The sequence below is a fragment of the Lethenteron reissneri genome, chromosome 8 (assembly GCF_015708825.2).
Source record: "Lethenteron reissneri isolate LAM-NWPU_2019-01 chromosome 8, ASM1570882v1, whole genome shotgun sequence".
Lineage (NCBI taxonomy): Eukaryota > Metazoa > Chordata > Hyperoartia > Petromyzontiformes > Petromyzontidae > Lethenteron > Lethenteron reissneri.
The window spans coordinates 8,858,942-8,883,848 of record NC_083786.1 but is presented as its reverse complement, the minus strand read 5'-3'; the positions used below and the strand labels follow the sequence as shown (position 1 = coordinate 8,883,848).

Sequence of the window (24,907 nt, the reverse complement as noted above, 5' to 3'; positions counted from 1 at the left end):
TAGCAGTGCGACCCGTTTTATCCGTGAAAACGAAAGCCAACGCGGGATACGAAACGCGCTTTTTCTCGCAGAGGGTGGCGGCACGCCATCTTCACTTTCTACGTGGCACGTATCTGGTGATTAATAAATAAATAATTCGCGCCAGTGATGTGCTGTGATTCATACGCACAGTGAGTATTCGTTGAACGCGGTAGGGGATGCGTTCTGGAAACGCGCCACTTGAAGCGAAAAACGCATTCAGCGAGATCAATTTCCCCATATTTAATGTAGTAACGGTGAAGTTTGGCGAGTTACGATGTACCGCTACTACTACTACTACACACGCCGTGCAGTGAGATGGTGGGATGAATAACTGAGGGTACGCCGCCGCGTTCCTGTATCATTCCGCTTGATGTATCACTGTGCTCCTCTTTGACAGCCAGGTGCCTGGACTTATCCTGCGCTAGCACCCCCTGGACTTATCATGCCCTAGCACCCCCTGGTAATAACCTGCCCTGGGCACAGTTGTACTGCCTGTACTCTCGATGGCTACGCCACCAGTTGGTGAACTGTAGCTACAGGCAAAGCACGTGGTGTATGTATATGTGTTGAACTTATTTCGCACCGTATATAGCCAACTGATTTAATGAAATGAGTGGCTTCCTAATATTGGAAGGAAGAGAGCGTTCCAGACGGCTGCAGATGCATGATGATGCAGTGACCGTCTATTTTTCGAGAAACCAGCCACGGACCAACCCTCGTCTCCACGGACAACCCCTCACCAAGCGTCCCCCCCCGCCCCTGCCCCTCACTCGCGAGGCCTCACCTTCGCCAATGACCTTCCCCAGTGCCAGCTGCCTCCTCTCCAGCATCACCTCCTTGAGCTTCACCTTGAGTTCCTCGCTCACGCCGAGGCTCGTGACTGCACAGCAGAGGGACCAGCCGAGAGGGACAGAGAGACAGAGAGGCAGAGAGACAGAGACACAGAGACACAGAGACAGAGAGACAGAGAGACACACACAGAGAGACACACACAGAGAGACACATACAGAGAGACAGAGACAGAGAGACACACACAGACACACATACAGAGAGACAGAGAGACACACACACACAGAGAGGGAGAGACGGAAGAGATGGAGGGAGAGAGAGAGGGACAGGTTCAGTTAAATGTTCCTTCTGATATTGTTCCAGAATCAACCGTGTTCCAATTGCGCTGTCGCACATCGTTGTTATTATTTAAAATGTTGTTGAAGTGGGTGAGAACTCGTGATCGTCTCATTTACAAGAACGACCCGAGAGAGTAGCTGTGCTGTCAAAGTGAAAACATTTCATTTCGGAATTTGTATGGCGGGAGAAACTGTTTAGTGGCGTGATTGGTTGGTTGTTATTGATTCTAGATTTGAAGCTTTCGTGACTGCAAGGATTCATACTCTTAGTTCTTTCGGTAAAGTCACGTAGGTAAAAAAAAATGAAATTAAATTTTATTAATTTTAATTTCATTTTTTTTACCTACGTGACTTTACCGAAAGAACTAAGAGTATGGTTGTTATTGGTTGGTTGTAATTGGTTGATTGCGATTGCTTGCTCAAGACACCTGTTGGTGGATAAATAATTTGGTGATAAAAAAAATAAAAAAAACACAACACACTCGTTTAAAACACTTTGTGCCTGAAATGAAAAGTTTATGATCAGCGATATTTCGGGCAATTTCCCTTCTTCACAGCACATACATAACATAAGGGCAATTGTCGCATTAAGTATACTTTTTTTTAAGGCTGCAGTGTAATTGACAAATGTGTTGACTTTCATGTTGGTGGATATCTGAATGAAGTTATTTAATCAGAATCATCATCCTGTTACAAGCGGCTTCTTGAAGTTTTCGTCCATCATTCCCCTTTTAGCTCAAGAACCGAAGGCAGTGCTAGGACGAGGCTGTGTGCACACAGCTGCCAGAGTAGATGCATCCAGCAGTCTGAGTTCGATTCCTGACCACGAGTCTCCGTGTGCACAGCTACAGAGGTCAGCGTAGCGGTTGCATCGCCGCTCCTTCACATGTGCTTCTGTGGCCATCTGGAATGCTCTTTCTTCCGATATTAGGGAGGCACTGGAGGTATTCCATTTTAAATCTAAATTGAAAACTAATGACTTTAGAACTGCTTTTGGTGTTTAGTTTGTTGTTCTTCCCCGGCACCTCGAATAAGCACGGTTGGCTATGTGCGGTGTGAAAGAAGTTCAACATCCATACATCCCTCGATGGGTTTAATTCACGCAGTCATGGTTGACCTGAGCTGAGCCCATCAACTCGCTGCCCTTGAGAACTTGGTTTCAATCACGGGGCAGTTTTAACCCAGAGTCGAACCCAGGTCCATTAACTTTGCTGGCTCGGACTGTGCTTTCATCACGCGGAACGAAGGAACCACTCCTTCGGCCAGGACAATTCACTAAAAAAATAACACTCCTTGATGCTCGTCTGAAAGTGACACTTCCTGAACAACGGCTTTGTTTATTCTAGACTCTCCCCACAAGGTCGCGAGTAACGAGGAAAGCCAGTGCGATACCGCATCTTGAAATAATGTTACGTCTACTGCCACCTTCAACCCCCGGGGTTCATACGAACTGATGGAGCCACCCCAAAGATGTCTGCCAAAACGTGGCAGCTTCCGCAGTTGTAGGCGGAGGTCCGTAGGACCGTGCTCGTAGGCATTCGGGTGAATTAACAAAATAAAAATAAAAATCAGCCATGATTCGCGAAGGCCTTCCATCACAAGCCTGGCTCCAGTTCCTCTTGGATTATGGGCGCTACGGTGGCGACAAGTTAACTACCTTGGCCTGGTATACAGGAGGTGGTAGGTTCAATCTCGACTGACGCCTAGTTGTATATTTGGAGTGTGCGTGTTCTCCCCCGTGGTTGCGTGGATTTTTCTCCCGGATCCTCTGGATTTTCCCTCCACATTTGGAAACATGCAGGTTTAGAGTATTTGGCTGCTCTAAATTTCCACGTGATAAGCCACTTCCTTGAGGTCACTTATGAAAAAAAAAAACCAATATAGCTCAATGGGCCTTACATGGTAAAGTAGAAAATAGTTTATGGGGTGGGAACAGTAGAAATATTGTGTGAGGGGCCAAAGGGACATTGGGTGGTCCAGGGACCAACCCAGCACCCCTCCATCACCACCACCACCCTCCCCCCTCCCCAATCCACCAATCTCCCTCTTGGCCAAGCAATAACAATAATATGAATGATGACAATAACCATGGCCTTAAGCTAACGAGAATATCGTCCGGGAGTCTCAAGAGGCTCCCGCTGCATCGGAATGGTTTTGTCCAATTCTGTGACTCAAGAGTTTGGCTCAATGTGGTTGGGAAGAGCGGAGAGGCCGGAGAAAACCCGACCGCAGATGTGCAAGGGGAGAGCACTCAAAGCTTTGCTTAGCACAGTCGGCTACGTACGGTGTGAAAAAAGTTCAACATACATACAATACAATACCCGCCGTCGGCCACTAAGTCACGGTGACGTCACCACGACGCCTGTGCCAGGCCAGGTGCACTTTGAGGCCACGTGAAGTGCCGAAGGCTCGATGACAGGAGGTTTCGGAACAGACTCAGGTGCCATGGGTTGGCTGACTGAGATGACTGGCAGATGCACCAGCTGTACCCCCTAATGTGCCAACTTGCTGCTTGGTGCTTGGTAGGAGTGCCAGGTGGAAGGGTTACCAGCCGCTAGTATACACTAACCTTGCTACATACACACCCCTCACACACACACATATCCTGCACCACTTACACACCCAGCCTGCACCAAACGCACACCAACACAGCCTGCATACACACACACATTCAACAAATACATCTCCTCTTCTGCAATCCTCTGGGCTGCTTAGCAGCTCCAGGTGGGTTTTGGGGAGGGGGGGTTCACGAATCTCTACGTGATTCGCCAACCCTTGCCGCCGAACTCGGTGGATCGCAGGTGTGGCGGGCGCACGTTCACCGCCGGACCGGTGGGGCGATTTTGCGAGCGCTTGCACCGTGCCGGAGGGTCGCAAAGGCGGCGTGGTGGCGACTCGGGCCAGCGTGGGCGAATTTGGCGAGATGTAAACATCGGGCCCCCACACTGCATTCCTCTGTCATAGATCAAGTTACAACAACTGCAGTTTGCAAAATAAGTCTTCGGCCCCTTACCCCCCCCTCCCCTGCCGCCCCCCCCCCCCTCCCACAAAAAATAATTTCCCCAAGGAAGGAGAAGAAAAATGTAGCGATAAAACATCTACACTGGACGCTGACTGTAACACGCGAAGGCGATTTTCGTTTGCTGTTCTGTTTATTTGTTTACCTGTGATTTACTTGGGCTAATTTGCCTCTGGGGTGGAGCGGGCGCGCAGTGGTTAGCGTGCCGCACTGTGAACCGGGCGCCGCAGTGGCGAGATGTTAACTACCCCGCCTGGTATACAGACGGTCGTGGGTTCGATCCCGACCCCGATGCCTGCATATGTGGAATTTGCGCGTATCTCTCCCCGTGGTAGCGTGGATTTTTCTCCGGGTAGTCCGGTTTTCCCCCCCACATTTAGAAACATGTGTTTAGAGTGTTTGGCTGCTACCAATTTCCACGTGATAAGCCTCTTCTTCGTTGAGCTTTCATTTGTGACCAGGTCGCTTCTGAAAAAGAGCAATATAGTCCAGTGGGCCTTAGCTTGTAAAATTATTTTTTTTGTTAATTTTCGTTTCTCGGCCAAGGTTGAGTGACACCTCAACTGCTCCTGGTCTCTCCTCCCTTCCCCCACCACCTCTGTTCACCCAGCATTTATAAACAGGTCCACCACAGTTGGGTCCGCCACCGTTAATTGATGGATTACGTGTGGTGGGATACAGTGTGGGTTACCCCCGCTTCTCCCCCCCCCCCCCCTGAGTCGTTAGAAGAGCAGGCCAAGTACCCTCTTAGAGGAGGGCTTTCCGGAACTCGCTCGCTCGCAGCGGAAGCCCCTCACGGTACGGGCAGGCAACTGCCAGGCTGCCCCCCTTTTACCCGTTTTGCCTCAATTACCTTGAGTAAATTGCATAGGGCGAGCGAGCGTTATTTCCGTCGAGGAGCTAATGGGGGGGGTTAGAAATGTTTCTGTGCTGTCGCGCACGGTCACGGAGGAGAGGCATTCCGCTCGCTGGGGGTCCGTCTCCCTTCTTGACGCCATGTGGAAAGCGTTATGGAGACGCGGCTCTATTTCTTTCCTTGCCTTTTTTCCCCTTCTCCTTCTCCTCCTCCTCTCTTGTTAAAACAATTTCGGACTGCTATGAATGTAAACAGACGGAGCCCACTCTGGAAATCCCACGCACGCATTCGCAGGGGGGGCCCCTGTGCGACTCTCGGCTCCAACTCTCGCATGAAGCTTTAAGGCGGTGGCGAGGAGGGGTGGGGGTGGACGGAGGATTGAGGTCGTGGAGATAACGCTCGCTGTGCTGCCTTACTGCCGCGGAGTTCAACGTTTGCGCGTTCAAATAACGACTCGGTTGATACAGCGCGTCAAACCTGCCGTTACAGCAACGGTTCTGAACCCTTGGGTCAGGGGGCGCAGGCTGCTGCATGGATACCGTGCAGGAAATATTGTGAGCGTGCGCGGGGAAATGTCAGCGTTATGTTGCGGTGGCAAACCACACACCGTAAACCTGAAACACGTGCCTTGCTAACACTGCATTGACTCGAGGCATGGACACGTGGGATCGCTCTACCCTGCGTGTGGCCTCTCTATTCATGTAGCTATGAATAAGGGTCATTGCCCGAAACGTCGCCTATTACACATCATTCCTCTTAAGCCCACACGGTGTTATTGTTGACGACCGCGTTGAGGTATTTACCATGTCATTCGTTTGGTCTCGCCGTGCGGGACGACGATGAATGTGTCGCGAGCTCGAGAATCTGTGTCGACTGGCGGCCTCAATGGATGGCTTGTCAAATGGGTACATCACTGCGGCCTCGTGGTAATCCAACGTGCACGTGCACTCCCTCGTGTAATCGCGCACGTGCTCCTGCTTGAGCCAGCGCTGGCTGGCGCGCGCACGCACGTGGGGGTTCAGCGCGCGTTAGTGCGAGTGTGTACGTGAGTACGTACGCGTGTTGTCGATGGCGCGTCGCGAGTACGACTTCTTGGCTCGGTACGACACCATGGGCTCCTCCAGGGCGCTGGGCGGTACCGTACGGAACGCTCGTCTGCGGTGGGCAGTTGAAGGTTGGGTGTGTGGGGTTGGTTGGTTGGCGATTGTCAGTTGGTGGTTGTCAGTTGGCGGTTGGCGGTTGATGGTTGGATGTGCGGGGTTGGTTGGTTGGCGATTGTCAGTTGGTGGTTGTCAGTTGGTGGTTGGGTGTGCGGGGTTGGTTGGTTGGCGATTGTCAGTTGGTGGTTGTCAGTTGGCGGTTGGTGGTTGGGTGTGTGGGGTTGGTTGGTTGGTTGGTGATTGTCAGTTGGTGGTTGTCAGTTGGCGGTTGGCGGTTGGTAGTTGTCAGTTGGTGGTTGGGTGTGCGGGGTTGGTTGGTTGGCGATTGTCAGTTGGTGGTAGTCAGTTGGCGGTTGGTGGTTGGGTGTGTGGGGTTGGTTGGTTGGTGATTGTCAGTCGGTGGTTGTCAGTTAGCGGTTGGTAGTTGGCAGTCGATGATTGGTAGTTGTCAGTTGGCGGTTGATGGTGATCAGTTGGTGGTTGATGGTTGTCGGTGGGTGATTGGTAGATGTTGGTTAGCGGTTGGTGGTTGAGAGTTGATGGATGGTGGTTAATGTTGGGCGGTCAAAAGTTGTTGGTTGGCGGATTATGTTTGGTAGTTTGTCGGTTGATGGTTGTCGGAGAGTAGGGGAGGCGTGGGTAAGGGGGAGGAGAGGGAAAACGTGGAGGAGAGGAAGGGGAGTCGGGGGTGAACACAGAGCAAAATAACATCGAGGCAGTGAGCTAAAGAAATCAGCAAAGAAACTTCATCTCCAGACTGAAGGAGTAAAGCAAAAAGCCATTCCATCTTTTAAAAATCCGCTTTGAATAGCCAATATTCAAAGTAATCCACTTTGGTTTCTTGAGATCACTCTCATTTGTCTAACAATGTGTTTTTAATAATAAACTGGCCGATGAAAGAGTGTTGTGAATGATGTTGTTCATAAGTCTCGCAAGCCTTACTTATGCGCGGCTTCTCGTTTAAGCCTCATCCATCCCAAGGCGCTTACCATCATTTTTGTTTTTCTGTTATGTCACGATGGCCAAGCTTGGGCCCGAAAGGCCCAAACTGATGGTGGCCAGTAAACGGCGAGCGCTCGCGAAGTCGTAATCAATGACAGACTAACCGCAACGGTGGTCAGGTGTTAACACGCGTTAATCCAAAAACACGTTTAAAAACAAAATATGATTTATTATTTATGCTCCACCTTAATGCATGCACAGCGCACTATCGGTTTCATGTCACGAGACAGAGAATCCATTCGGAAATCTCGTGTGCGGGCAGTGCAACCCCCCCATGTGTCTGATATGCAGCAGGTTTTCACGGAAACAACTTCTGAAAGAGTCCTCCAGTGACCTGTTTATCTTTGACACGGTAGAGGTTGCACCTTCCCACACACGCCGATATTAGATTGGTGCTCGCCACGTGACAGTCAAACCGATATTTCAATCTACCGATTGCACCGGGTACTCATTTGAGGCCGAGTCGACCTAGGGGGAAGGCCCAAGACTGGTTCAGGTCATTGTCAATGGTGTTGGTGGTGGCCGCGAGCGGGAATCGAATTCAGGCCGCCGAGTTGTTCGTTCGACGCGCTAGACGTTGCGTTAACCCCCCCCACCCGCCCGCACGACCATGCTGCTCATTGCGTACTCTGCTCGTGTCTTCACCGTGCACGTGTTTGGCATTTAATACGTCTCGGCCCTCGTCGTAACTCACTCTCGCCGTGGCAACGGATAAACAAAGATTACGGAATCGCAAAAAAGACGCCCTGTGCCCATTTCCGGCACAGCTGCCCCCCCCCCCGTCCTTCCCCGCACGTGTGCAATTGTACTGGGTGAAGGATTTGTTTTGTCTCTCTCCTGACAGTAATAACAAACAATTGAGCGCATTTGGTGACGACGTTGGCATCCTCAAGAGCGCAGGCCTAGCACGAAGGAACACGTTGTGTTTCACAGACACAGGCTGCCGCAGGGAGGGGGGGGAGGCGACGTTGTTACGTGTCTACAGGGTGATAATGGTCCAGATGTCTTGTTACCCCCCCCTCCCCCCCCAAATTCATTGACCCCTAACAATTTTTGCTCCTTTGCAAATTCATACATCTTTTGTTTTTTCTTCATAAACCTTACATACAAACATTTTATAATTTTTTAGAGAATTAAATGGGGGGGTCCCAAGATGTCTCGACAACACTGTAGAGTGATCCCAACATAGAACAAAAATATTGCGGTGTAATTAAAAAAAAAATCGAATTTGCCAAATGTGGACTGTGACACCAGCACACAATGGCTCTTCCACACTGTTATGGAAGAGGGGGGGGGGGAGTACCCACCCTTTACCCCACTGCACGTGATCTATGGATCAACTTCATCACAGTGTACCCATGCTGGGTGGACAGAGGCGGAGGGATTTAAGAAAATCATCCATTCTTTCAACTATATTATCAGGATTGGAATATGTATTCATACTGGCGGAATCTGATAAGCTATAAAGCTCTCTTTCACAGGTGTCTAGTCGGGACGGGTCAGAACATTACAACAACAACAATACAAACACACAATAGGAGTGCAAAGTATAGGAAAGGTAAACAAATCGCTTAAAAATATATACAAATAAAACTAAACTATTTTTGTCCTATCAGGCAAAACCCACTGAGCTATTAGCTTCTTGTTCCGAAGCGATCTGGCCGCAGATGATAGCTCACGGAAGTGGCTTATCACGTGGAAATCTATAGCAGCCAAATGTAAGTATCTGCCTGCAAGAGACAAATAAAACGCTCGCGCACACACGTAACACACACACACACACCCCACCCACAACATCATCATCACCATCAGCCATGACGAATCCGCTGCTGGATGACGAGCCCTGGTGAAACTCACCCGAAGGCGGTGGCCTTGCGGCGGCGAGCGACGGCAAGGAGCAGGGCGAGTAGGGCGAGCGCCGCCACCACGGCCAGCACGCCGGCCACCAGCGGCGTCCAGTCCCAGTCGGCCCTCTCTGCCGCTCCCAGATTCGCACCCACTGCTGCGGCATAGCAACAAGGACGATGGCGCATTCACGTCAACGCAGGCGGCCGCGCGTCGATTGTTTTGGCTTATGTTATCAAACTCCAGGCATCGCGACGCGCCACGCCACGGCACGAAGCCTTCCCGTGCCGAACTATCTTTACCTCCTGTGCCCCACCCCCCCCACCGCCCCCATTCAGCCACAGTCAATCTACTGCTGGATGAGCGCCTCCCCAAGTCACTACAAGGCATTGCCCAGTGCCTGCGCGTGGGCCGATCTCAATGCTATATCTCGATGACGGCAGACGTTGCTTCTCGGGCTCGTTGCCTCCTGTTTGGCTGCCACTCCGTCGTTCATCCGTCGTTAGTCCGTCGTTACGTGGCCTGCACGAGCGCCAGTTGCTTCTCTTAACACAACTAAATTCACACCTTCCACCCACGTGTATGTATGATGGTGAACTTCTTTCGCACCGTATGTAGCCAACTGCGCTAATCAGAGGCGGGGGGGGGTCAACAAACTAACACAAAAAAGCGTTCTCCGTGCGACGCGGCCCGCCGGCGGTGTCTGCGGCGGCGCATTCACAGTTTAAATCTAGCGGCCGCCCCTGGTCATCGACGCAGAAAAAAAAAAAACACGCGTCATCCACTGAACGACGGATGCTGAAAATCCCGTGACGTCGCTCGACGTTGAGGATCCCTGTGCCACCATCACGGTCCGAATTTGCAATTTTTTTTAAAGAAGGCCTGCAAATTTATTCAATTGGGATTACACGCAGCAGCAGCAGCAATAGTCACCCCCCGCACTGGCAGACTGATGCCCCCTCGCAGGCCACGTGCGGAGCCAACCGCGTGCCGCACAGGGACAGCCGCCACTGGGGCGGGTGGGGGGTGGCCTTCGACTGTTCGAGGTGAGCTGCGATGTAAGGTGCTTTGGTTTTGCCGACGCCGTCAAAGCGCCGAATGAATGCAAAGATGGTCGTTATTATTGTGACGAAAATTGGACGACGTCGTCGCCACCGCGCCGTACTCTCGGCACGGAGAAAATGGGATGCAGAAACGACGGGGGGGGGGGGGGGTGATCACGTGCGTCCAAACTCGACAACTTCACATTTTATGGCTTAAAAATAATCATTGCAGCTGCCGTAGCTCAAGAGTTCCACATTGCTCACCCCACATCTTCCCCCCGCCACCCGCACCCCCACCCCCCCCCCCCGCAAGGGCCACGTGTACGCGCCGTGTTACGGACGGGAGACGCGGCATCATCGTGTTAACCTCACTTGGAAACGAGCGCCCTGGCGATGCCAACTACCTTTGAGTGGCGAGCAGCGACGTCTACTGCTGCTGCTGCTGTTGGTGTTTTGCGTAAAAGTTATTTTAGATTTTTAACGTGCCATGAAGAAGGGACATTGCAGGAAACATTGCCTAAAGGCCGCGGCGGTGGTGTTATTGCCACGGAACATGTCGAGTCGTTGTCAACGGTGCTTGTGCATCACTGCCAAAGCAGAGGCGTCGTCGTCACCCAAACACCATTGGAACCTCATTTGCCAGTAGCAAAATATGATAATTGTTTTTCTTGCCCTTTTATCTTGCAACAAAACTTACACCTTTTTTTACAAGGAGTCATGTTTGCATTGACCACAATACCTGCAGTCATAATGCAAAAAAAAACACAACTCTGATAATGTATGCACTGTCCTTGAAATTGATTGCACCTTTTGGCGTCATCTGGTCCAACACCATGTGAGACTAGGCTCTAAAGAAAGCTGTCTCGGGTGTGGACCAATCAATTTCAAGGACAGTGCATACATGATCAGAGTTATGTTTTTTGTTTGCATTCCGACTGCAGGTATTGTGGTCAATGCAAACATGACTCCTTGTAAAAAAAGGTGTCAGTTTTGTTGCCAGATAAGACGGGTAAAAAAGCAATTATCATGTCACCCAAACAGTTTGCTTCGAATAAGTGCCTTGCGCAATGGTGCTGGGTGAACTTCTCCAGCGCCGGCGAGACAGGAGGTGATCGAGCAAAGCGCAGAAGCACAAGCCCACACCACCATCTCCGCACACGCCACGGCGACCAAAACAGGCGCTCGCCAACAGCGCTGACACAAGCTACAAAAGGAACTCTTTGTTTTTCGTGCTGAAATTAATTTGATTAATAATATACAAAACCAGACTAGTACGCGCGAAAAATTATCGTATCGTTTTCTACGCTTTGGTTGATAAAGACATAACACACGCGCTGTTTGTTTTACCCAGAACGTGTGCGTTTTTTTCATTTTTAACGGCAGATTTAGCCAAGTTTATTTACTTTGCGCATGCCAGGCGGCGGGTTTAAAATACAGTAAAACAAAACGAATCGTGAAAGCTTCTTTCATTGCTCGAGGCTGCGAGGTTTTTTTGAGTAGCATGGCAGTGGCTGTGGCGGTGGCACATCCGGCACTTTGAAGGCAAGGGTTGGTGGATCAAGCAGAGATTTGGGGACATTGGGGAAACTCTCTGCTGCCGGACGGCGAGCTGGTCGCCAGGAGATGGCAGTACAGCAAGCGGGGGACGTGCACCTCTCTGTGTGGAGCCGGGCTTCGGGTGTTCGACTGTTACCCCCTCGTGCGTGTGCGCGCTGCGTTGGGCTTTGCGTATGTGTATGTTGAGCTTTCTCTCACACCGTACGTTGCCAACCGCGCTGCTCAGAGGTGCGGGGGAAGGACAACAAACTTAAGACAAAAAATTTATTCTGAAGAAATTCGTTTTCAACTCAGATTTATAAGGCTCCTAATATCGGAAGAGCGTTCCAGACGGCCGCAGAGGTGCATGGGAAAGCGCGCGATGCGATGACCATCTTTGTTCGATGGTTTCCTCCCACGCGACGTCGTGGAATTCATGGCCAAACGTCCCGATGTAGCAGGACCCTCCTGAAAAGAGTCTTGGGACTCAGCGAGGCTTTCTTGGACAAACAAGAGAGCGTGTTATAGGCTGCTGCAGCACTACATTTCCGGGGTCAGCAAAGGCGCAGTGCAGAACAATCCGTCGTTGTACTGCGCTTCTGCGTTCCCACCTCGAGGCAAGTCCGCCTTCACCAACCGGCGTTGACCACCGCGGTGAGGGACAGTCAAATTAACCCCAACGACCGCGCACGGCGTGGAGAGCCCCTCATCCAGCAGTGGATTTATAAGAGAGCTGTACACAACACGTACAAAACTCACAGACGGCATCGGGAAGCACATCTGCGGCGACAGCCGACTTACACAGCAGCAGCATCAGCGGCAGTGTATGTAGCAGTGTCTGTAACAGCAGCATCAGCAGTGTCTGTAGTAGCAACATCAGCAGCAGCATCAGCAGTGTCTGTAGCAGTGTCTGTAGCAGCAGCATCAGCAGTGTCTGTAGTAGCAGCATCAGCAGTGTCTGTAGCAGCAGCATCAGCAGCAGCATCAGCAGCGGCATCTGTAGCATCATCAACAGTGCCTGTAGCAGCAGCAGTGTCTGCAGCAGCATCAGCAGTCTCTGTAGCAGCATCAGCATCAGCAGTAGTGTCTGTATAATCAGCAGCATCAGCAGTGTCTGTAGCGTCAGCATCAGCAGCAGCGGCTGAGTAGACAGACAGCATCAGACTCCCACAGGCTCTCGCACTCCCCAGGAATGTAGCCGGTTGTGTTCTTTATGTCCCCGCTGTAATCGCTGTAATGAACCCCGACAGCAGCGGTGGTAAACGCTGCAGGTCTCCACACCCGTGACAGGGGGGGGCGGGGGGGGAGGTGGTCACGCAATTCTGGAGAGCGATAAGAGAGCTTTTATTACCTCCTATGATTGTGCAGCACTCGGCAAATCCTGCCACCGTGCGTCTGCGTGCGTCTGTGACGACGATGACTCGGTTCCCGCGCAACGATGGCAGCGGCGATAATTTCAGGAGTTCGGGGCCAATGCCGGGGCTTGCTGCGGCTGCTGGCCACGTGCGAGGAGGGCTTCAGAAAAGAGAGAGAGAGTTTGTGTCGTTTTGCTGATCCTACCCCTCCGTTGAAGGAGCCCAGACTTGAGTGGGTTTACGATGCGGTCCATAGCTATGGCTACAGTCGCACGGCTCTGGCTTGTGTCTTCTTGAATGCATCTCTGTATGTCTCTATGAATCTCTACGCATCTCTATGGGGGGTTTCTATGGGTCTCTATTTGTCTCATTGGGTTGACGATATGGTCCACAGCGTGGGCTGCATGGCCCGAGTCGCACGCGTGTTTATTGACTTTAATGTAACTTTATGGGTCTCTTCGTTTCTCAACTACTATTTACCATTTTTTATTTTTTACCAAGTAAAGCCCACTCAGCTGTATAGCTCTTTTTCAGAAGCGACCTGGTGATCACAAACGATAGCTCAACGAAGTGGCTCATCACGTGGAAATGTATCGCAGCCAAATACTCTAAATGCGTGATGTTGATTCTAAATGTGTTGAAAAATCAACGCGACCATGGGGAGAACGTGCAAAATATACAGCAGCAGGCGTCAGGGTCGAGATTGAACCCACGACCTCCTGTATACCAGGCGAGGTAGTTAACATCTCGCCACCGTGGCGCCCCATAAAATAAAACTTGCCGTACACGTCTGGGATTGGCACTTACTGGGCAATTATCGTCTCGCCTCTCGGTGCCTTCGTCAGTTCAGAAGTCAAAGTCCCGTGTGGGCCGAGCTCTCTTTGCCTTCCACTCGGCTAAAATAACCGCACCCAATGATAAACAACAGCAGAGGGGGCCCCCCTCCCTCCCTCCCTCCCTCCACCACCCTTGAGTAGTAGATGTTCTATCTCACAGGACTCCGCAGGTCAATGTGTCAATCGCTGTGGACTGTGCTCTTTCAACGGAGGAGGAGAAATAGCAAAACTACAAGGTATATATAGAGATCCATTGAGACACAGAGATAGAGAGATACATTAAAGACACAAGCCGCAGGAGTGCGACTGAGGTTGTGCAACCCAAGCTATGGGCCGAGCAGTAAACTCACTGTGATCTTTCGATTTAAAGCTTTCGTGACTGCAGGGATTCATCTTCTTGGTTCTTTCGGTAAAGTCACGTAGAAGGGAAATAATAAAATAATAAAAATAAAACATAATAAAATTCTCACGACGTTTAGGCCACAACGCAAGCAGCCGTCCTCAGGTGAAGAACAGGTCTGTCGGAAAGACAGCGTCTATCCGACGGACCTGTTCCTTCACGTCGTGAGAATAATTTTATTATGTTTTATTTTTATTATTTTATTATTTCCCTTCTACGTAACTTTACCAAAAGAACCAAGAAGATGAATCACTGTGATCTGTGCTCCTTTAACGGAGGAGAAACAGCGAAACGACACGAAGCTCTATCATCATGGCCAACAGCCGCAGCAGCAGCAGACCTCGACATTGGCATCTGTCTCCTGAACATTTCGCTTTCATACGCGAGAAGAGAATTTCAAAGTGAGAAAATAAACACATCGAAATGCCCCGATTCGTTTCCGTCCCGACGTTTGGCTTCACGTGCTGGAAGCCTCTTCCGGAACTCGATGAGCACATGGGGCGAAACGTCGGGCATCGTGCAGAACAATGTCCGCGGTGCGCCGGCGAAGGAGGCAAAGGTCATAAGAGATCCTTGTGGATATCACTCGCCGCTGATGTTCACCATGGCCGGGAATCGAACCCAGGTGGCAGGGTTCATAGCACGATGGTCCACTAACCCCTGCGCCACCGCCACCGCACCAACATGAAGCGAGCGGATGAAAATGTTGAGAAGTGTACATCTGTACAATGTCGAACATATTAATTTAAATTGTAATATCGCATCGCCTGCGCGTGGGCGACGAGATCTATAATGTTTGGCTTTGACTTCCTAAAACAGCCACATCCTTCACTTTTCTCATGAAATATTGCCAGCCCCGAATACGCAACATTACCACATCCCCACAACCACAATACCCGCCACGCTTCTGTATCCTCAGCCCCACCCTCGTTCTTCCCCCGAACCTACCAAGGCTGCGTGGGGTGAGCCATCAAAATCACTCGCGCGGCAGATGTTCCACAACGTTTAACGCTTTGCGAATACGGTCGAGAAAGCGTCGGTGCCTTAGCTCCGTCCATCTGTGTGTCTGTCCGTAATGGGGTGGTGGTGGGCGGGGGGGGCACCACAACTCTCGAGTCTTCTTCTTTCATACGGCTGTTGATGCAGAGCAACAACCACAATTCCACATTCAGGCGGTGAAGCCCAGACACCCGCATCAGGAGCAGCGAGTGGAGCGTATAGCCACGATGTCTCCTTCATATTTGTCGATCGGGGAATTGCGTCGTTACACGTTGAACGGTGTGTTCTGGAAAACCACAGTTTTAAATTTTCCGTTTGTGCATCATCAGGGTATCCACATCTACTGCTGCCATGGTTTGTGCAGTGGATGCGTTTTAGGGTGGACCATGAGCTTCGTGGAAGATCAAACCCAGCGATCTTAAGCATTTGGTCTTTCACAATGTGTTTGTGAGGTCTGTTGAACTCCATTCCGCTCTTCCAGGCTTGAATATGTAGAAGAACAGCGTCTTCTTCTGGAGCATGTTCACGAAGTGCGAATGAAGCTTTGGGCTGAGGTCGTGCTCCCTCCCCAGCGGAGGCCTCGCCACTTGTGAGAACTGGAGGACCGGCCCCACCTGATGAAAGCATTGGCTTTAATAAGTTGGGCCAGTTCAATGGCCTCCGTGCACACGATGGCTATGGAATATCCATCTCTATACGGCCTCCGTTGAACTGGGCCAACCCTCCGAGAGCGTCGTGCAATATGCATCATTTTTCCTTAAAACTTGCTTTCTCCGTCGGCTTATTGAGGCAACAACCGGGCTCTGCGAAGGGAGCGGCGCTTTGATCTCAAAATGCGACGGAGAGAATCCGTGACGGCAGGAAGCCAAAAGCGCCCACGCTACCTCCTCTCAAATACCGGGTGATCCACGGACAGATACCCCACTAAAATAACAGGGGGGGGGGATACCAAAGAACAACATTCTCTTTCAGAGCCTCCGCACGTTTCCCACCAAACTCAATGCACACGCTGGCTATGGAATGTCCATCTCTATAGGGTGGGCGGCGATTGAGTAGGTGAGCGGATGGATGGGTGATGAGTAGGCGAGTGGGCGGGTGAGTAGGTGAGTGGGTGGATGAGTAGGCAAGTGGGCGGGTGAGTAGGTGAGTGGGTGGATGAGTAGGTGAGTGGGTGGATGAGTTGGTGATTAGGTGGGGTCTGTGAGTGGGTGGGTGAATCGGTGAGTGCGTGTGTGTGGGTTAGAGGATCTGTGTATTTAGCAATTCACCAACTCTCGGACACAGCTATTGCTTATCCAAATCACTTACAAGTGAATCTCTAATCATTGCTATTCAGTGGCCATTAAAGGAGAAGATCCCCCAACTATCTACATCTTGCCCAGCCCTTACCCTCTAAATAATATTATCTGGCTCAGCTCTGGCTCCTCTCAGATGGGAAGGGGGGGGGGGGGTGTCGAGAAGGGCCCCCAAACAGCTTTGTGGCCCAAAGGGACCTATTGAGTCGGCGACGCATCCGAAGAACGTGAAGTCCGCCCTCAAAAAGGGACGTTCAGCTGGAAATCAAGCAGTGCACTCGGAAGATTGTTTTAGTGGAATTTCCTAAATTGCCGCAATGTCTGTAAAATTGACCGCTTTCGTGTGACGGCACGCGGTGGCCGCATCGCGTTGTCGCACGTGCGACGATTGCGCTTGTGGGTGTTTGGCGGCGGGGTGGGGGGTGTACGGCGAGCGGTGGCGCAGCGGTTAGCGCGCCATCGCTACGAATTCGGCCGCCCGAGTTCGACTCCCGCTCACGGCCAACACCGGCGACGATTTTATCTGAACCACTCCTGGGCCGCCGCCCTTAGATCGCCTTAAGAATTTGTAATTAGTGGGGTGTGTAAACATGGCCACTGGGGAGACAAAGGCGGCTGGGCGCGGAGCTCGCCACCCACCCCCTCGTGTGCCATGCTGTCACTTCATAGGTGCTACTCGCTAAGAGCACTTGCCCGAAAAGTCTGTTAAGGCTACACGGGGAACCTTTGTGTGTGCGAGCACCTATTATGGCCCCGCCAATGATATAATTTGTTTGTCTTTGGCGGGGAAGAGGGGCGGGGGTTGGACAGATCCGAGGTCGTGTCCGAGGTCGTCGTGGAGAAGGAGAAACGAGAGCCACGTCACCGCCGCGGTAATCTCCAGGAAGCTGCTCTCACGACTTCCCCGCACGTCGCGTTACGCGGGTATCGGTCTGATTCTCATCATCTTCCTCCGCCCTCCGCTGTCTTTCGTCGTCAACTTCGTTTGCTCGCCTCTTCCAGTGGTGCAGGTGGTTTACACTCTGCACCAGAGTACTCATTTAAGGCCGAGTCATCTCAGAGGATTCCCGCCCAAGATCAGTTCGTTCCGATCTCACCTCGCCACTTCCGCAAGCCGTGGCCGGGAATCAGCCTCGGTGCTGCCAGGTTCATAACAGCGGTGCTCACCAGTGTGCCATCTTTCACCGCGTTCGTTTGTGTGCAGCGCGCAATCTGCACTCAACAAGGGCTGGGCGCTCCTGCACATGTGAAAGTTCACGGACTTTCAAGACGGCAGAGCGATCCATCTCACTGCTGGGAAGGGGCGGGGGGGGGCGGGTGTAGGGGGAGCCCCCAGGGTGACGTGGGCGTTGGAAAGTCTCCAGCCAACAACTTAAAGCCCCTTTCGTGTTTACGATAGTCACAGCCCACGGGCGGAGGACAAACGACTCGCAGAAACAACATCTCAGAGGCGTGGAAATTGATTCCTCGCCCCACGTCACGCGTTGGCGTCGCCGCGAAGCCAAACGCAGCTGCTAGTCGGGCGGACTGCTCCAATTACCGAGCCAGCTGATGAATTGCGAATTGCAGTCCAGTGGACTGCGCACCACGGCACCACCACAACCACCAACCCACGCGCAGTCCCCGGCACCAACCCAACCCACCCACGCTCTGGATTAAGTGGAATATTTTTGCTTGGCCTAAGTCGGCGTTGAATTTGGATTTATATTTTTTCATTTTCGTCCCGACCGTTTGCAGATCTGCGAGTAGGTGTAGGCGAGACGCACGCACACGATGGCGCGCGGTGGCGCGATCATCTACGGTAACGCAATCAATCGTAGCGGTGCATGGCAGGGCACGCAGTCTGCTGATGTCTCTAAGAATGGCGAAACGTGTCAGTGTGTCCCGCGTCCAGATGGGTGCTGGTGCTTCCACTTCGTAGTGGGCTCGCCGACAGTCAATCTGTCTGTCGCTTCAGACGCGGTCTTCAAGATGCAGACTTTAAAGATTGTTTAACTCCGTTTTCGTTTCTCATTTTCGATCAGTCCGTCGGAGCGGGTTGGCGGGCAACAGCACGGCAAGTGAAACAGAGTACAGTATTTAAGGCGGCGTATAAACCATTCAGTTTTCAGCTCACCGCTCACCACAGCATTACGCTGTGCAATTGGCCGCCTGCTCGTTGAAGGCAGACGTCACCTAATTTCTGGGTTTGGGGGCGACGGGTGTTGCCACTGGGAGGGTCCAGGGTGTTCCCACGGCACAGCTTCATGATGCATACCCACCCAGTGAGATCATCACAGGCGGAGACACGATTTGGATACAAACACTCGCGCACACGTGTACGTCTATACGTAGGAAAACACACACGCACGCAAGTGCACACACGTACACAAACACAAAGATCACCCCTGTAGACTTCACAGACTGTTGGGGCAAAAGTGCTGTTAGCGAGCACCTATGAAGGCTGGCACAGTACACGAGGCGGTGGGTACGCAGTACCATGCCCAACCGCTTTTGTCTCCGCAGACCATACCAGGTACTCATTTGAGGCTGAGTCGACCCAGCGAATGCCCAGCAAGCGGTTCAGAATTGCACTCGCCAGAGACGCTAGCCGTGGCCGGTAATCAAACCCAAGCTTGTCGCTGCGGTGATCTCGCCACCACTACGCCCACTCCTCACCACTGACGCACAAAGCAGGCACGCGCTATGAAACACCCGCACACACAGAGCGCCCATCGATTCATCGCATTCCACAGAAATCTGCACTGCAGAACTAAATCCGAGGGCGAAGGCAACCACACGAGCTCCGGTTTCACTCGGGTGCCTGCAACGCGATGGCAGTGACAACAAGCGCCACACATCCACCCACGACCGCAGCCCCCCACCCCCCCCCACAAACCCATGTGGCGGTGCACGGAGCGGGAGCCGGCACGTATCTCAGCGCCGATGGCACCGGTGATTAACCTCCGTTGTGCTGCCGCGGGGGCGTGGGGGCGGGTAGCGAGATGATGGGCTCAGATCGGTCACCAAACGACTCGCACAGAGGTCCGTAGATTTATATCGAGAACTGTATGCTAACGTAGACACCACAATGCTCACGTAAAGATCCTTGGGCTTATGTAGAGACACACTAATGGTGTTGTGGATATTTCTAAATTCTGGGACGTGGGAGTGGGTGGAGAACGATTCCAATTCTACTGAAAATGAATAATACTCTTTGGTTCTTTCGGTAAAGTCACGTAGGTATAAAAGAAATCAGTGATTTATTTTAAATCAACGATTTATTTTATTTTATACCTACGTGACTTTACCGAAACAACCAAAGAGTATGGATTCCTGCAGTCACGAAAGCTTCAAATAAAAAATGAATAATGTTTGGGTTTACTGATGCGCGACAAACACTCCTTGCGGAATTCTGTGCCCGTGTGTGGAGAGAGAGGCGTATTGCAAGTTACTTCAGAAGCAGTTCCGTGACATCCTCTTCTTCTCTGGCATGAGGCGAGGCGCCACTGCCTGCGAGCGTTCCGACTGGAGACCCCCCCCCCACCCCACCTTGCCTCCGTCTCGTGACGTGATGATGCGGGTGGCATTAGAATCAAAGACTCGTCCGGGGTATTTGGCCGCAAAACATTTCCACGCTTCACTTGTGATGGCCAGGTCGCTTCTGAAAAAGAGCTACGTCGCTCAGTGGGGCCTTACCCCTTTTAAAATAAAAATAAAGTTTTACTCCTTTTTCCATGACGCCTCTTGGAATCCCTGCCTCACTTGATACAGCAAATCTGGCTGTGACGGTCCCACCTGATGACGGAGACTTGTGTTGCCTCCGAAACGTCGTGATTTTTATTATTTTATTTCTAATAATTTTAATTTCATTTTTTTACCTACGTGACTTTTACCGAAAAAACTAAGAGTATGCCTCCCAGGAGGCCAGAGAGGGCGTGATGATGAAAACGATGGTTTGGTAGTGAAAACGTGGCGCTTGGCTTTTGCGCTGCAGAGGAAGTAATCCGCGCCACGTCGCACCCTGCACAACCTGCCTCGTCTGAGATTCCATCTGGAGCGTTTGGGTCAAGGGAGGATAATATGGGTGGTTTTTTCTCTGTGTGCGTCTGACTTTTTGCGTGTCTGTCTGTCTGTTCGCACGTTGGTCTGTCTGCCTGTTTATCGATGTCTGTCGGTCTCTCCCCCGCCTGTCTGACTGCCTGCCGTTCTGTCCATCTTATTATCGTTCTGTTTGTCTAACCGTCTGTCTGGCTATCATCAAATCTGCTTGCCTGCCTCGCATTATTTTAGTTGTGCTCCATAGACTCAACAGACTAATAGAGGTATGGCCAACATTTGCAAACGTGATTTGTTACTTTGAACCTTACGACAGTTCAATTTCAATGTGCAATTTTATTGAGGGGCTATGCGCTGTCTTTGCGTGGTCTGGGACTGTTATTGTTGGTGTTGTTTTGCTGCCTTGCCAAGCTTGCATGTGGCGTTGAAATTAATGCACTCATGCAACTTGTACGTGGATTTGTATTTATTTTATTTTAGCGACTTGCTTACTTTTTCTCTATTTTGCACTCCTATCGTTTTTTGTTGTTGTTGTTGTATCGTTTGTTGACGCAACTCGCTGACACGCCCATACTGGACACCTGTGGAAAAAGAGCTTCATAGCTCATCGGATTCCGCCTCCAGGATAAATAACGATTCTGATTCATAATATGAAACATAATATCAACCAACTAAATAACCAAACTACTTATTTACCCACCTGTCTTGTCTGCCCACATACCGTGGAACCTCCTTCTGATCTATCCTCTTACCTGCCTGCCCTACTACATGTCTACGACTCACCCACCTGCTTACACACCCACCAGCCCAGCCATATCTGTCTTGCCTGCGTTTCCACTCCCCATCATAAAAAAAATAATGACTCATTTTACAATGCAGGAGAGCACCGCATCTTCCCACAGCAGCAGACGCCCCCCCCCCACCACTTGAGCCACACACACACACACAGATTTGTGGTGCCTCCGTTGGCCGTCTTCACACGGTGGTGGAGGGGGTGGGGCGAAGGGGGCGTTGAAAAACAATTCGAAGAAAATTCACGCTCGGGCGTGGATTATGCAACATGCGATCACGCAACAACTTGGATCATGCAACACGCTGGATCACGCAACACGCAATTCCGACGTGCGCCACTTTCGTCCGTAAGTATAAGTATTCGATCCGCACTCCGGAAGCCGAGAGGTAGCCGTCAGGGTAAAACTCACCTGCGTATTTGCAAATACGGTCGTGGTCTTTTCTGTTCTGCACCTTTTTTGTATCAATGTGGCCCGGTTTTCATTAATTGTGAGTCCTGAATAGCAACACAACTTTGACACCTAAAATCTAAGTTTATTTCCCATCGCAATGAGTTTACGAGAGTTACCGTGCCCTCCCCCCAACCCACCCTCCCACATTTTATACAGAGACCCAGAGAGAGACATTCAGACAAAAACGGCTAACACAGAGATGATTACGCAGGTCGAAGGTTACACCCAAGACGTGGCGCGACAGTTTGGGGACTTGGTCGCGAATGGAGGGCAGCGACGGACCGCGGGGGGAGGGGGGGGGCAGCGACGAACCGCGGGGGGCAGCGCGACGGCCAGAGGTCGCAACCGGGTACCCGATACCCGTACCCTACCCGATACTCGGCTACCCGTACCCGTACTCGGCTACCCGTACCCGTACGGGTACGGGTAGCCGTTTGCGACCCTGGTGCGGCCGGGTATGGGTAGGCCGTGAGTCACTGGTGAGTCACCGTTTGTCACTCATTTCGGGTAGGGTACGGGTACGGGTAGGGAACGGGAACCCGTACCTGGCCGGGTACGGGTACGGGTACCCATTTGCGACCCTGGTGCGGCCGGGTACGGGTACGGGTAAGGAATCAAAACCCGTTTGCGACCTCTGGCGCAGGCCGCTTGGTGCTGAATGACCCTCGGGCCCAAAGAAAACGGCCCAGTGGGCTTGGCCTGAGGGTTGCCGCAGCCCAGCTGTGAGAGTGGCACGAAGCCACGGTCTCTCCACTGCCGGATGAAGGCCCCCCCTCCCCTCCCCCCTGCCCTGCCGCGCAGTACTCACCGGTCTGGTGGAGGTGGACGGTGAGCTCGGCGCTGGCCGGCCCGTCGCCTGCCGCCGTGTACGCCAGCACCTGGACCGTCAGGTTGCCTCCGCCCGCCGCGGAGACGTTGAGCCGCGCCCGCGCGCTCCTCCCGGCGTCCAGAGCCTCCTGCGGGCGAGCGCGGCGCCGCACGCGTCGACAGTTGGCTGTCAATCATTATTGTCGTTGCTGTTGTTGCTATAACACTGGTCAACAAAAAAAACATTTTTTTCTGGCCTGAACTTTTGCAGCTGTTTTAGACTAATTTCAGGGTGCCGATTCCAAATCTGATTTCAGATTTGCTCTATCACATCTCTATCGGCATACCCCATTTTCATTGATTTTACCCGAAATTAACTCTGTCACTTATGATTGCAAGTTGTTGCGAGTCAGCGACTGCTTTAGTGTTAAAAATATGGTGCTGTATTTTTAGGATAGTGTGTTTATAATATAATTTTATGTAGATATCCACATCTATTTAATATTTTTCTTCTGCAGTTTTTATTGAAAATGCAATATTTGATATCTCAAAAACCTGATGTGATAGACAAAAACTGATGCCAGATTTGGAATCAGCACCCCAAAATTACCTTAAACCCGTTGGAATACCTTATGCCAGAAAAAGTGTGTTGACCAGTGTTATCTTTTTTTACGCGCAAATTAACCGATGCCGCTGCTGCGTTGCCAGTGGTGCACAAATACGAACAACAAGACGGCTGAAGAAGAAGAACACTTTTCGCGGAACGCGGAACGCGCACCGTTAGAACGCGGTTTGTGAGCGGTCGACGACGAAATGCTTTCTTGAGATGCGCAGCTGAGCGGCACGATACGGTACGCCAAATGATACGGTACGCGGAGGCGTACCCTCATCTCAGTTCTTTGTCCCGCCACGGCATGACGGCAGGCCGAGTTCACAGCACACACGTGATTCCCAGTAGCAGTAACTCCTCGTTTAACGCATTTTCACTGAACGTGGCACTTTTCAGGAACGCATCTACTACCTCTGCCAGCCGTGGATAGATCACGGCTGACAACGACGACGATGATTATGGCAGTGCCGTACCGGTGGGGCGCCGTGCACCGAGTAGATCAGGCGGTAACCGCGCACCGCGCCGTTGGCCAGCGTCGGAGGGACCTCTGCCCACGTCACGTCGATCCAGTCCCCGCTCTGCATCAGCGAGACGTTCTCGGGCGCCACCTCCGGCACTGGCGCACGGCGACACACGAGGCGTTGGGGGAGCACATTAAAATGAACGAGCAGTCGAAATTATTCCTTTGAAGGACGATTCACTGTTGATTTTTTGGAGGTTTGGCCGCGTAATTATCCGGGCCGAAGTTTTGGTCGTTTAACCCTCCACCACCTGACACGGCCAAACGAATGACATTTGTCACGTGGTGCACAAGCGTTCATCGCGCCGGTTATTAGTTGTTGCAGCTCACTCGCCGGTAAGTTTAAGAACAATTCCCACAACCAATTTTAATAAAAAAATAGATTTCATATATTTAAAATCAATATATACAAAATATTTTTCGTGGGACAACTTAGGCCACGTCATTATGTGGCTTTAACCAAAAATCACTTACGAATGATAATATAGGCTGCAAAAACCTGCGCCCACGGGTAATCATAAGTTAATTGTAAACATCTCATAGCTATTAATAAACGTCATCACCTGCTCACACTTACCCCCTTCCGTGGTGTTGCCTTGTGACCAATCCGACCAATCAGAGCGGCCGACCTCGTTGTCACAGGCGACTCGCAGCTGGTACGTTGCCATGGCGGCCAATCCTTCAATCACGTGCCAACTGGGAAAGGGGGCGGCAGTGACCTCCCAGGCTTGCTCATTGGCTGTCGTGCTGGAGGCGGAGCCACGAGGCATGGGGGCAGGGCCCGTGGAGGCGGTTGTGGTCGAGGAGTTTGTGGTGGAGGAGTTTGTGGTGGAGGGGTTTGTGGTGGAGGCAGTGGAGGTGAATCCACGTGGAGGGAGGGTGGGTCTGCTGGTGATGCTGGTGTCCGAGGTGATGCCCTCTCTTAGAATCTGGTAGCAGAGGACAAAATGCACTTAAGTTATGCCTTTAATCACCAATATCATCAGCCGTGATCAATCCACTGTTGGATGAAGGCCGCCCTAATCTGTCGCCTTTCCTCTTGGTTCCGTGATGCAGCAATCCTCCCAGCGTCTGCGCACAAGTCGGTCTCATTGCTTAATCTCCCCGGTGGACGTCCTAATGGGCACCTTCACCCCCCTTTTAATCGTGGCAATTTTTTTCATTTTTTTTTCACGTTGTTCCAAACGTCCTATA

General features: G+C 51.6%; 1 protein-coding gene across 1 annotated transcript in view; it reads right to left on the bottom strand.

Moving 5' to 3' along the window:
- LOC133339020 (tyrosine-protein kinase Mer-like) overlaps positions 1 to 24,907 on the bottom strand; it is a 71,370-nt gene that overhangs the window by 20,657 nt on the left and 25,806 nt on the right. The window contains exons 7-12 of the mRNA XM_061547154.1: positions 24,291 to 24,642; positions 23,667 to 23,809; positions 22,585 to 22,732; positions 9,043 to 9,187; positions 6,081 to 6,178; positions 806 to 901 (exon numbers count right to left, since the gene is read on the bottom strand). Coding sequence (XP_061403138.1) covers positions 806 to 901; positions 6,081 to 6,178; positions 9,043 to 9,187; positions 22,585 to 22,732; positions 23,667 to 23,809; positions 24,291 to 24,642 — 982 coding nt within the window. The remainder of the gene's footprint in view (positions 1 to 805; positions 902 to 6,080; positions 6,179 to 9,042; positions 9,188 to 22,584; positions 22,733 to 23,666; positions 23,810 to 24,290; positions 24,643 to 24,907) is intronic.